General features: G+C 37.5%; 2 protein-coding genes across 2 annotated transcripts; both read left to right on the top strand.

The window, feature by feature from the left end:
• Positions 1-2,460: 2,460 nt before the first annotated feature.
• GCK72_016784 (uncharacterized protein) lies at positions 2,461-4,418 on the top strand (the record flags this gene model as incomplete). The annotated part of the gene is made up of 4 exons (XM_053731687.1): positions 2,461-2,547; positions 2,594-3,175; positions 3,671-3,851; positions 4,168-4,418. The coding sequence occupies 4 exons, from the start codon at positions 2,461-2,463 to the stop codon at positions 4,416-4,418; spliced, it is 1,101 nt and encodes a 366-aa protein (XP_053580600.1).
• Positions 4,419-5,043: 625 nt separating this feature from the next.
• Positions 5,044-13,607, top strand: GCK72_016785 (uncharacterized protein; the record flags this gene model as incomplete). The annotated part of the gene is made up of 9 exons (XM_053731688.1): positions 5,044-5,130; positions 5,188-5,293; positions 5,340-5,458; positions 5,508-5,801; positions 6,983-7,196; positions 9,721-9,995; positions 10,802-11,137; positions 11,334-11,405; positions 13,464-13,607. The coding sequence occupies 9 exons, from the start codon at positions 5,044-5,046 to the stop codon at positions 13,605-13,607; spliced, it is 1,647 nt and encodes a 548-aa protein (XP_053580601.1).

Here is a 13,607-nt window from a genome sequence, read left to right on the forward strand (position 1 = left end):
AATGAATTGCCAGCCTCATTTTGTGCATTTTATACATTAAACTATTTTTTCTAGCTTCCCTGCATCATATAGAAAAAATCCCTTTTTTGAAAAAATGTCAATTTTTTCATGTTTTTTTGAATTTTTCGGCAGGTCGAAGTACTGTGGTCCAAATCAAATTTATGATGATTAGATACGTATGTGTTGGCTATTCGAACATATAAACACCTTCCCCAGATTTGGGTGTCTAGCCGAGTTATGATCAAAAAAGTGACGAAATTTGAGACAATTTAACGTACCCCCCTCCATGGTATAAAATGGCTGGGGGACGAAAATCAAAAATACTCCTGATGTGAGTTATTCAAAGCTAAAATAGTAGTCACACAAATTTGCAGACAATTTTGGGCATTTTTCAGTGAGTTACAGACACTTCCTCCATTTTTTCGACTCAAAAAGTTTGAGCTCTCGTAACTTTCCAGATTATGGCTAAAAATCTTAGAAACACCTGGAAAACAGTGAAATATACTTCAGAAACAGAAATACATGAATGAATGTCAGTTTTTGTCGATTTGTTCAACTTTCGTTTCTGTTCATATCTGATAGCTTCATTGGTCTACAATAGTGAGATACTCTGAGATATGAAATACCAACATTCTATCTTAAAATTAATTTTTTTTAGGCTGACAATTCATTTCTGAAGCGATTTTGGTCCTATCTTTCGAAGGAAAAAATTTTCATTTTTCAACTTCAGTCGATCGTTTCGGTAGGTCAAAGGGGGCGGAGCCTAATCTGGTATGGTATAAAAATCTTAGAATTCCTAGGGTACTAACATATCGAAAAATCAGCAAAAACGGATCAACTTGGTACATGTGTAACATGGCCTGGTGGCTTGAGCGAGACATTGTCTCTTAATTGATAACGTTTTGACTCACAATTCTGCTAAATTCGCATTGAGAAGAATAAGTTCCAGCGGTATGAATGGAAGCTTAAGGAGAGAGATTGTCATTTTTGCTAACCTGTTTTACAAGCAGGGCGTAGAAGACCGCCACAGGAAATCAATAGCATATGACTTCTGGGAAAACTAGGACCGTTCAACAGAGCGCGTTTGTATTGGGAAGACAATCAATAAAAAGCAAAATTGGGCAGGGTTGAAATAAAAACTTCTACGCCTGGACCGCTCAGTCCGGAAGTTCAGTACTGAAAGAAAGTTAATAAATTTGGCCCCTCTCTTTTCATGATAGCTGTAGCGTGTATGATGCTCGTCACAATAATTTTGTTTGAAATCAGTGGTTTGGGAGTGCTCTAGCTGATGCCCAGACGAGACCACGAAAAACTTGGGTAATTAAATCTTTTATTAACTAGAATATAAAAACAAAGAACTTGACGATAATAAAGAAGTTAAGAGACAATCTCTGACTGGCTCGAGCATAAGCCACCAGGCCATGTTACACATGTACCAAGTTGATCCGTTTTGGCTGATTTTTCGATATGTTAGTACACTAAGAATTCTAAGATTTTTATACTATACCAGATTAGGCTCCGCCCCCTTTGACCTACCGAAACGATCGATTGAAGTTGAAAAATGAAAATTTTTCCTTCGAAAGATAGGATAAAATTCGCTTCAGAAATGAATTGCCAGCCTCATTTTGTGCATTTTATACATTAAACTATTTTTTCTAGCTTCCCTGCATCATATAGAAAAAATCCCTTTTTTGAAAAAATGTCAATTTTTTTGACACAGAATTTTTTGATTAGAGATTGATTTTATTTCCGGTAAATCCTCAAGTATCGCAATCGGCTTAATCTCAGTGGTGCACACACTACATTTCTGAAAATCTCAAAAATAGATTGTCTCTAAATGTGGTATACCAAAAACTCTGTGGGAACTACTAATTCTACCTTCTTTTCAGGTTCCGGTGATTCACGTCTTCAGGTCACCGGTGGATTGCTCTTTTCACAAACTTCAATTTTCTCCAGCTAAGAGCCAACAACATGGAATTCAGTAGATATAACAAATATAAAAAAAAACCTTTTTTTTTTCTTTACTATTAAAGTTATAAACTTTATTAAATAAAAATATGTTTTTTTCCATTTGCTGGATTCAGTTCACAGCTTCCGCTGATATTGGTCTTTCTCTTATTCGAATAAGTTCTGAAAAATGCATATTTATTAAAAAGAGTTTTTGTTTATAGTCCTGATTAATGAATTTGTTATCTTTTAACAAAAAAATCGAATTCAAAAAGTGATTGAAAATAACTAAATTTGAATTCCCCCGCAAGTGTCTGGTGGCCGTGGAAGAGAAAACTCCGCGTGTGTACTCCTCTCGGACAAGTCTGAAAAATAATCTTGACATTATTTTATTAATTTCCTCTCAATTTTCAGCGTTTTTCTTGGATTTTGTTGCTTAAATTTATGAAAAAATAGCGTTTTCAGCAAAAAATTCTACAAAAAATTCAAAATTCATACAGATTCCCACTCAAAATGGCCGGCCTCTTTCGTTCGTTGTTCAAAAGCAAAAAATCGCGAAAAGAGAACAAAGAGAACACTAACGAAGACGATTACATTGTAGTTGGTTTCCCATTGTTTTTAATTTCCCAAAAATTCCATTTTTCAGTTCCAACCATGCCCACAATCCACTCTGAGCCGTCAGCGTACCGCCAGTTTCGCCGACGACTGTATGCTCCCAGCGACCGCCGCGTATCACACAAAAAGCGCGCCAAAACTGAAAAAAGGGCCACAAAGTTGTCCGGGCGGGAGTCGCGGCGGTATTTCGCGTAGAACTTCGAGCCGCCAGACTTTCGACATCGATTCCGGTCATGATAGTCAATCTTCGTCGGTTCGGCACTCGAGAAGTCAGAATTCAGTGTATTCAGATGAGGATGACGTGGAAAATAATGAGCGTGTTGAGATGTTTGAGCGAAAAAGTCAATATTATATGCAAAAATACGAAGAATCTGAAAGACAACGAAGGGAGGAGCGTCGGAAGCAGGAGAGACTCGAACATGAGAGAAATAGTATTCAGAATGCAATGTCTAATATGGCATATTGTATGGCGTCGGTTCAGCAGATTGAAAAGTTGAAAAGCGAGCGGGATCAGTATAAAAAAGAAATGAGTCGGTATAGGACAAAGTGTGAGAAGTTGGAGAATAAATTTGAGCAGTTGGAGACGATGTCGCCGAATTATGGCCAATTTCAGGTGATTGAACAGGAAAAATAATAGAAAAGCCTCACCAGCGACAAAACTTGCTAAAAAATCAAAAGATTCTCTGAAATAAAACAGTTTTGAATATTTTTTAACTTATTTACAGCAATTAATGCTCAAGCTGCAGTTTTCGTGATGTTTTCTCAGAAAAATCGCTCAAAATCTAAAAAATGTTTGGAAATAACAGACAAAAATGATCAAAAGTTGGATGTTCTTACTGGAAAACCACCGAAACTGAAATTTTTGTCATTTTTTTGAGTACAATTCAGGTTTCTATAATATATTTTTTATAAAAGAAACAATTTTTGGAGATTATTTTTGCAATTTTCGGTCAAAAAATAGCTAAAGTGAAGAAATGTCTTCTATTTCATCCAAATTTCAGCTCCGAAACTGGTTTTTTTTCGCATTTTTGATTTATTTTGCACGTATTACGCTAAATTTTTCAGTAAATCGCAGATTTTTTCAATTATTCCCAACCATTATTTCCAGGCGTTCCTGAACCCAATGCAACCATCTCCATACCAACTTCCACTAAATGCGAATCGATACGATGGTTGGATGAGTCTCGCGATGACTCCTATTGGTTCGGAAGGCGCTGCCGAGTCGCTCATCAATCCATCTGATCTCAGTTTAATCAGAGTGAATGGTTATTGTGGTGGCGATGAAATGAGTAATAATTTCAGAAAATTTTTAAAAAATTTGAAAGCGATTATCAATTCAATTTCAATGTTTTCTTTCGAAAATTGAATTTTTGAATGGAAACTCTTGGAAAAATTCAATTTTCTGCCTAAAAACGAACAATTTTACCGAAAAATTTTTAAATTTCAAACATTTTGTCGTCTAAACAATAACTCCGCAGTGAATTCATTTACATTTAAAAAGTTTTCTGTCAAAAATTAAAAATTTTCGTAAAATTTCTCACAAAAAACACGTTTTAAAGTCACTGTTTACATGTAAAATGCCAAAAACTAAATTTTCAATTTCAGTTGAATGTGCTCGAGCCGATCGCGGTGATGAGATTGAAAGGATCGATGTGGAAGAACCAGATGATGACATTCCCCCCGAGGACGTTTGGCGACCTGAATGGGACGAGGAAGATGAAGTTGTTGCTGTTTTGGAAGCAGTTGTAGAGCATCTCGAAGTCAACCCATGGGTTCGCGACTTTGGCGTCCACTATAATTACCCAGAGAACGATAGAGAAGAAGACCAAGCCACACACTATACTTCTCCAAAGTGATTTGAATTTTTTGTACTCTTTTTTTATGTACAAAGTCATTTGTATTTTATGTACCGTCTATTTTATTTATGTATCTTATCTATTTTATAATTGAAGAACGTTCTTGTTGTAGATAAATGATCTGAAATTCAGGCTACTGTAGACAAGCACAAAACACTGGAAAGTTTAGTGAAATAGAGACTAGCCACCGATCTGCGCAATCTGGACGAAAAAATCTGAAAATCGTTGTTTTTCAGTTCGAAAATTGAATTTTCAGACAAAAATGGGCAGTACATCTGAATAGCGATAAATTCTGTAGAGAAAAATAGGCTTTTCAGCTGAAATTAATCAAAATTTCTGGAATCAGAGTGTTCTAGTTTGGCAAGAAACAATTTTTCAGCTGAAATTTCAGCAAAATCCAGCAAAAACCCCATTCAAATTTTTCCCTCTTCCCGCCAAAATTTCCGCCAAGTCCGCAATCTGACGTCGCGGTGTGTGCCAGACACGCCGACGGTAAAATGCACAGTTTATACAATTTTTGATTTTCAGGCATTAAATTTCATGTAAATAAATTGATTTCGTGGATTCTTTTTGTTATAAATATTTTCTAAAATCAATAAATTAATTTTCAGACTCAAAAAATATCATGTGCGAGGTCTCTCCGGCGGAAAACGAGTCGAAAAGAAATATTTGCGAGTTTGTAATAAAAACTCCCGGTTTTTGCGAAGAAAAAGTGAGTTTCCCTGGGTAAAAATTGATTTTAAACACGAAAAAACACATAAAATTACAGGAAATTCGACTAGAAATCCCAATTCCACTCCCCGAATACACTTATCTGGAGGATTGGCTCGGAAAGTTGAGAAATCAGCCAGGAGGCAAATTTTTGGATTATAAAGGCAATTTTTCAAGCTAAAAACCAGCTAAAACTGAAATAAATTCCAGATTGTAAAGAATCCCTGCGAAAATTCATATACAACGAGACAATTTCGTTCGAAAACCGACGAACCGCCCGGATTACAGAGGAATCTGTGAGGAAGAAGCGGGAAATCGGTATGCCATTGGTTAGATTTTATTGATTTTTTGTTAAAATCTGTTAAATAAAGATTTCAGTTCCAACCCTGCCGAAATCGTCGATTTTTGGAGTCGAAAAGTGGAAAATCGGCGAAAAAATCGATACAATTCGAGGAAAAATTCCAATTTATCGTTGAACAGAGTTCCAGTGAGAATCTTTTGACACTGATGAGAATTGAGGTTTCTATGAAAAAACAGATGACTGATATGATTAGAGCGAGGAATTGGGAAGTCGATCAACTGGCGAAACAGTGTGAGAAATTGGTGGCAGAGACGGGAGAGACCGATATGCATCCACATAAGATTAGTATGCTCAATGAGAAGTTGAGACAGGTGAGAAAACGCGGGAAAATTGAATTTTTCATGATTTTTAAGTGGAAAAGATTGAATTTTTCATGGTTTTTTAGTGGAAAAATTGAATTTTTCAGGATTTTTTAGTGGAAAAATTGAATTTTTCATAGTTTTTAGTGGAAAAATCGAAAATTTCATGGTTTTCTAAGTGGAAAATTGAATTTTTCAAGATTTTTGAGTGGAAAAATTGAATTTTTCGGGATTTTTAAGTGGAAAACTTGAATTTTTCAGGTTTTTTGAGTGGAAAAATTGAATTTTCATGGATTTTAAGTGGAAAAATTAAATTTTTCATAGTTTTTAGTGGAAAGATCGAATTTTTCATGGATTTTAAGTGAAAAAATTGAATTTTTCAGGATTTTTTAGTGGAAAAATCGATTTTTCGGGATTTTAAATGGAAAAATTGAATTTTGCGCCGAAAAAAAGTTGAAAATGTCCTATTTTTGCGTGGGAAATGGCCTTTCAGAGTGAAAATTTGCGGTATTAGCTAGAAAATTGCATTTTTCATGTTTTTTTAGTGGAAAAATTGGATTTTGTGTCGAAAAAAAAGTTTAAAAAAGAAAAAAATCTGGTTTTCAGACAGTTTTCGGTTTAAAAAAAATTTTTCTCGTTAAAAATCTCAAATTTTCGATGATTTTATCAAGTTTTTCAATAAGAAATATGCATTTTTCTTGAAAATTTAGTCATTTTCAGTGGAAATTAGTGAAAAACTCACTAAAAGCTATTTCAGACCGTTTTCCTGATGGTTTCTATACAAAAATTGTCAATTTTCTCTTCAAAAATCGAATTTTCAGGGTCAAAAACCTCGTTTTTTGACTCGAAATCGATGTTTTCAGTTCATTTGAACCCAATTTTTGATTTCTACTATTTGATTTCATTTCTTCGAATTTTCTCTTTAAAATTAGTGAAATGGACATTTTTTGGCTAAAAATCTCACTATTTCTTCATTTTTCTGTTGAAAAAGTGTAAAAATTCATGATTGTTGCACATTTTCAACCCCAAATCCATCATTTTCCTTGTCATTTCTTCGAATTTCTAGTTGAAAATGATCGAAATGCTGATTTTGAGCCATTTTAAGCTGAAAATCTCTTAAAATCTGTAATTTTCAGCCATTTTTATCAATTTTTGAGCCATTTTTTCCACCCCAAATTCCTAAATTTCCTCAGGTTCACACGACGTACTCATTCCAAGTGGCGGATCTATCGGATTCTCAAAAGTCGAAATATCGAAAAGCGGTGGATTCTCTTCATACTCGTGGTAGTATTCCAGCTGAGCTACTTGATGACGTCATGTTGGATGAACAGGCGATTCCACGACCGACGACATCTGGAACCACTGGAAATGGCGATGGAGTTAATGAGAGCTTCACGATTTATGTTGGTGCGTGAATGTCTCTAAAAATGGGTTTTTGAGCTCGAAAAACTAATAAAAATGACAGTTTTTCTTCAAAAATCCCGTCAAAAACGTCATTTTCACCTAGAAAAGTGAATTTTTCATATAAAACTTCATTTTTTCCCGAAAATTTTGTGAAAAAATCCACTTTTTCGCTTATCTGGCGTGCCTTCGACGCGAAAAGTTTGTTTCAAAGTTGATTAGAAGCGGTCAGAAAAGCCTCGATAAACAATAGTCTGGCGTGCCGTTGACGCGAAATATTGATTCAAATTTGGCCAAAAATGACCAGAAATGACTGTCTTAAACGCGAAAAACTAGATGTCTGGCGTGCCTTTGACGCGAACAATTTGTTCAAATCGACCAATTTCTAGTCGGACATTTTGCTGGCGTGCCTTTGACGCTGAAATTTTAATAAAATGCCCCGGTTCCGAAACGTCCCTGGAAAAGTTCTGGAACGTTTCGGTTTCCAACTGTCCTAGTTTCGAAGCGTCCTGCTGCCGGAAGACCGGTTCCGAAACGTCCCAGTTTCGAGACGACCATGATTCTGGAGATGATGGGTATCATCGTTCAGAAACGTTCGATCTTCACCGGTTTCCAATCGGATCAGTTTCGAAACGTCCCCGTTTCAAAACGACCTGACGACGGATTTTCTAGGTTACTAAACGTCCCTCGAAACGTCTCGGAGTATGAAGATCGCTCTCGATACGGTTCCGAAGAATACCGGTTTCAATTCATTACGGTTTCGAAGTGTCCTCACCAGAGCTGTGCGAAATTCCTCACCATAGTTGTACGGAATGCCATTTTCCGAAAAACCGGAATCCGGAACCGGATTCAAAATTTTCATTTTCCGGAATCCGAAATCCGGAACCGGAATGACGAAAAAAACCCGGAATTCCGGAATCCGGAACCGGAATGAAGTTTTTCAAATACCGGAATCCGGAATCCGGAACCGGAATGACGAAAAAACCCGGAATTCCGGAATCCGGAATTTCCGGAATCCGGAATGATTCGATAAATTTGCAAGGCCAAGCCATTTTTTTGAGTGTTTTTAATGATATATAAAGTTTAAAACTACTTTTGAGGTTCAAAACCGAAAAAGAAGTAATGCAGTTGTCTTTAAAACTCGAAAAAATTTTTAAAATTTAAACTTCAGAATTCCGGAAAAAAAAATCAAAAAACCGGAATCCGGAACCGGAATGAAAATTTTCATTTTCCGGAATCCGGAACCGGAACCGGAATGTCAAAAAAAAACCCGGAATTCCGGAATCCGGAATTTCCGGAATCCGGATTCCGGACAGCTCTGGTCCTCACATAGCGTCGTTTCGAAATCTGAAACCTTTTTGAAACTCGAGAATTCTTCAGTTTCAAAACGTCCTACTTCAAACCAGAGATCAGTTTCGATGATTCGAAACGTTTCACTTCCGAAATGCCCCAATTTCGAATCGACGCTGATCCTACAGATCGGTGTCTAAACGTCCCGGATTTAAAATATACCGATTTCGGAATGCTCCGGTTGCAGAATGTCCCGGTTTCGGATTGTCCCGATTTCGGAATTTCCTGGTTTCGGAATTTCCCGACTTCGGAATTTCCTGGTTTCAAAATGTCCCGGTTTAGGAATGACTCGGTTTCGGAATGTCCCGATTTCGGAATTTCCTGGTTTCGGAATTTTCCGATTTCGGAATTTCCCGGTTTCGGATTGTCCCGATTTCGGAATTTCCTGGTTTCAAAATGTCCCGGTTTTGGAATGACTCGGTTTCGAAATGTCCCGGTTTCGTAATGTCCCGGTTTCGTAATGTCCCGGTTTCGTAATGTCCCGGTCCCCATGGTTCCGGTTTTCACACATTGCCGCATGTTTGATCTCCCAGACCATGAATCTCTGAGTGAGTTTTATGAGCAGCTGTTGCTCTCATATCTGCTCTTTCCGATGACATCTGCTCTCGATTACCCGGCTTCTCTCGTAATATAGAGACGGGTTCTTCTTCTTCTTCTTCGATTTTTATCTTCTTTTTTTTCCTCCATCAGAACTCAACACACAAATAACTCATTCTCTGTGTGAGTATGTTTCTAGATTTATTGTTAGTCGGAATACTCAGCAGCTGTGTGAGAAATGTGTGATGTTATTGTAAACAATAATATGCTCTTTGTTTTTGTTTTTTATTTGAGTTTTTTAGCAGAAAAAGGTGTAAAATTGGAGTTTTGAGTGATTTTTTTAGCAAAAAAAGTGGATTTTTAGCCTTAGAATTGAGTCTTAAAGTTGTGAAATTAGGATTTTGAGCGGTTTTTGAGCTGAAAATTCCGTTTTTAACCGAAAAATTGTGATTTTTCCACTCCAAATACCTGTTTTTGCTGGAAATGACCAATTTTTGGTCGAAAAACTGAAAATTTTGGCTTCAAATGACCATTTTTCAGTTTTTCAACCAAAAATTGGTCTTTTGGAGCCAACATTTTCATGAAAACCATCTCAAAAAATCAATTTTCCACTACCCCCACTAATCCAATTCCAAAGCTATAGGATCCCAACTGAAATCGATGCACAATGTGTGTCTGGTGACAGTCGACCGTCTGACTGACCTATGTCAGACACTTGAAGGCGATTGGACGACGTCGAGTCGACTGGAAATGGCGACGAAACTCTACAGTAGGACACTGAGTGGAACGACTCTTTTGGTCCCTCGTGATCCAATGTCTCATATCAATTCGTCGTCGGATTTCTTCAAAATTTGTGAACAATCCACCGAATTACACTTTGATAGTCTTGGAGACCAGTTGAAGAAGGTCGCTGTGGCGGTGAGTTGTGTTTGCGGTTTTCGAAGCCGGAATCGACCTTTTCCAGCCAAAAAAGCTGAAATTTTGAGTACTTTTTAAGGGAAAAATGAGAAAAATTGCTTTACCCCCCAAAAATCTGAAAAAAATGGACAAAATCGATGACCGAACTTTCCGGATCATGGCCTAACTTTTTCAGCATTTTAACAACAATTTTTGAGATTTCCGATCAAAAGAGAGTCAGAAATCCAGGTTTTCCGTCGGAAATTTAGTAGGAAAGTTAGAAAAAATGGTGGCCGAGTTTTCCGGATCGTGGCCTAGTTTCCTCAAGTGATGGACTAACTTTTACATTTGGTGGCCTAACTTTCTCCCATCGTGGCCTAGGTTCTTTAAAATGCTGGTCGAACTTTCTCCCATCGTGGCCTAACTTTTACATTTGGTGGCCTAACTTTCTCCCCTAGTGGCCTAACTTCGTCGAAGGATGACGGAAGTTTCTCTTAGCGTGGCCTAACTTTACTAGCTAATGGCCTAGCTTCCTCAAGTGATGGCCTAACTTTCTCCAATCAGTGGCCTAGCTTTCAATTTATTATGGCCTAGTTTTCTCTTGTGATGGCCTAACTTTCCTCTTTCGTGGCCTAGCTTCCTCGATGGTTGACCGAACTTTCCTTCCTAGTGACCTAACTTTCTCAATCTGGTGGCCTAACTTTCCGCTTTCGTGTCCTTGCTTTCAATTTATCATAGCCTAGTTTTCTCTTGTGATGATCTAGCTTCCTCTCTCGTGGCCTAACTTTATCAGCTGATGGCCTAACATTCACCCCAATTCTTTCCAGAACCGTTCCCGAAACTCGTGGCGTGCCGATCAAATCGACGACGAGGCCGCCCGTCTCCTCTCCGACGGCAAACCGGTCCCCGAACCGCCCATCCCAACTACGGCACTCCGTCAGGACTCGACGTGTACCATCGGTGACGTCTACATAACGAAACACTCAAATTTGCATAAAGTCCAAATTGTCTATCATTTAGTCGTCGATGAGACCCTCCAATCCGTCGAAATTAATAGTCGACACGCGTGTTTGGCAGGTGTTAGAAATATAATTCGAACGGCGGCGAGATATAATACGAGTACTGTACATATACCGCTCCTGTTGATTGATCGACCCGATGAGGTGAGCAAACGCGCTCCAATCGCACATAAATTTGGCGCGAAATTTGAAATTCTGACTCCGTATCGAACGGTAACGATGGCGCAGTGAATTGAGCAATTTTTGATTTCAGAATGGAGCAATCGCGCTCTATTGGAATTGGTGAAAGAGTTTTGGCGCGAAATTTGAAATTTTTTGATTTTAGTCTGAAATTTTGCAGAGCACTACAATAGCGTGGTGTCTGAAGAGAGCGGAGATGGTGTTCAAGTGTGTCAAGGGATATTTGATGGAGGTAAGATTAGAAATGACTGAAATTTTGAGTTTCAGAAGAAAAATTGATGAAAAATGGGAATTTTGACCGGAAAATTTGATTTTTACAAGGTTTTTCGATGGAAAAAGTGGATTTCATTGATAAAACTGCATGTAAATTAGATTTTTGCACTTTTTTTTTTGGTTTTCAGAGCAAATTTTCAATTTTTACGATTTCAAAATCAATATTTTCAAAATTCCGCGAATTTTCCGCCCGGAAATGCTCCAAATTCAGAAGTAGACAGTGCTGGCCGAACTTTTTGGTTTTGGGTTTCTAGGCCACCGAAAGTTCTTCCACCGTCTTCCGTGGCCTAGAAACTGAAATTGTTTTCAAAAACTCAATTTTACAGTGCGAAAATTTAATTTTCAGTGCTTTCAGTGCTTCAAAACTATCAAAATTCATCAAAAATTCTAGAAAAATCCATTTTTTCAGTCGAAAAGTCTTGAAAAATCACTTTTTTCAATCGAAAAAACTTGAAAAATCACTTTTTTCTGGTTAAAATGATCATTTTTCATCAATTTTCACTCCGAAAATCTCATTTTCTGGCTGAAAATCCATTTTTTCAGTCGAAAAGTCATGAAAAATCACTTTTTTCCAGACTTGCAACGGGCCGGGCCGGGCCGGGCCGGAATGAAAATTTCCAGGGCCCGGCCCGGCCCGGCCCGGCCCGGTCGGCCCGGAAGTTCAGTACTGAAAAAAATTCAAATTTTTTTTCGAAAATTTCCCGATTTTTTTTGAAAAATATTTCTTAAAAACAATTTTTTGTTGGTTTCGAAGGTTTTTGAAAAATATACTTGAGGAAAAATATGAAAAATTTTCAGAAAATAAATTTTTGGACAAAAAATTGTAGTGAAAAAAGTTCAAAAATTCAAATCCGGGCCAACCGGGCCGGGCCGGGCCGGCGGGCCGGCCCGGAATCTTGCAAGTCTGCTTTTTTCTGGTAAAATGATAATTTTTCATACTGAAAATCTCATTTTCCGGCTAAAAATCCACTTTTTCATACTTGTCAAATCACGGGCCGGGCCGGGCCGGGCCCGCTGAAAATTTCAGGGCCCGGGCCGGCCCGCAGGGCCCGGAACCAAAAAATTATTTTTGAAACATAGAATTGAAAGTCTTGGAAATTAAATTTTTTCTTCGGTCTATACTAAATCAAGGTCGGGGGATTCGATTAGACTACTTTCAGAAGCCTCCAGCAAGTTCTTGATCCTGATTCTGATCATCGGCTGATCATCACAGAGACTTTGAGAGGCTCAAAGTTTATAGTGACAAAATAACTTATTCTGACAATTTCCGTTTGCACTTGTTGTCTTTTTATAATTTCTAATCAATAATATGTTTGCCATAAAGTAGTAAACGAAAAAACAATGGGAAAACGACGAAAATTTTTTTTTCAATATTTTGACGGGCCGAACGGGCCGGGCCGGGCCGGGCCGGGCCGGAAGATTTTTTTAGCGGGCCCGGCCCGGCCCGGCCCGGCCCGGCCCGTGACAAGTATGCACTTTTTCAATCGAAAAATCTTGAAAAATCACTTTTTCTGGTTAAAATGATCATTTTTCATCAATTTTCACTCCGAAAATCTCATTTTCTGGTTGAAAATCCATTTTTTCAGTCGAAAAGTCATGAAAAATCACTTTTTTCAATCGAAAAATCTTGAAAAATCACTTTTTCTGGTCAAAATGATCGTTTTCCATCAATTTTCACTCTGAAAATCTCATTTTTATTACTAAAAATCCTTTTTTTTTTCAATCGAAAAATCCTGAAAAATCACTTTTTTCAGGTTAAAATGAAAATTTTTCATCAATTTTCATACTGAAAATCTCATTTTCCGGCTGAAAACTCGTTTTTTCTTTCGAAAAATCTTGAAAAATCACTTTTTTCTGGTTAAAATGATCATTTCTCATCAATTTTCACTCTGAAAATCTCATTTTCCGGCTAAAAATCCACTTTTTCAGTCGAAAAATTCTGAAAAATCACATTTTCCGGGTTAAAATTATCATTTTTCATCAATTTTCCGGCTAAAAATCCAGTTTTTTTTTGCAGGTATGCAGTGGAATGGACATTGAATCACTTCCCCACTACAACGTGCATTTCGTCCTCCCATCCGGTCTCTCACCGAAAATTTATTCGTCGATAAGTCATATGTGTACAACGATATTTCAATTGGTGCCTGGAGTCTCCTCATGA

Source organism: Caenorhabditis remanei, chromosome V (genome assembly GCF_010183535.1).
Source record: "Caenorhabditis remanei strain PX506 chromosome V, whole genome shotgun sequence".
NCBI classification, from domain to species: Eukaryota; Metazoa; Nematoda; class Chromadorea; order Rhabditida; family Rhabditidae; genus Caenorhabditis; species Caenorhabditis remanei.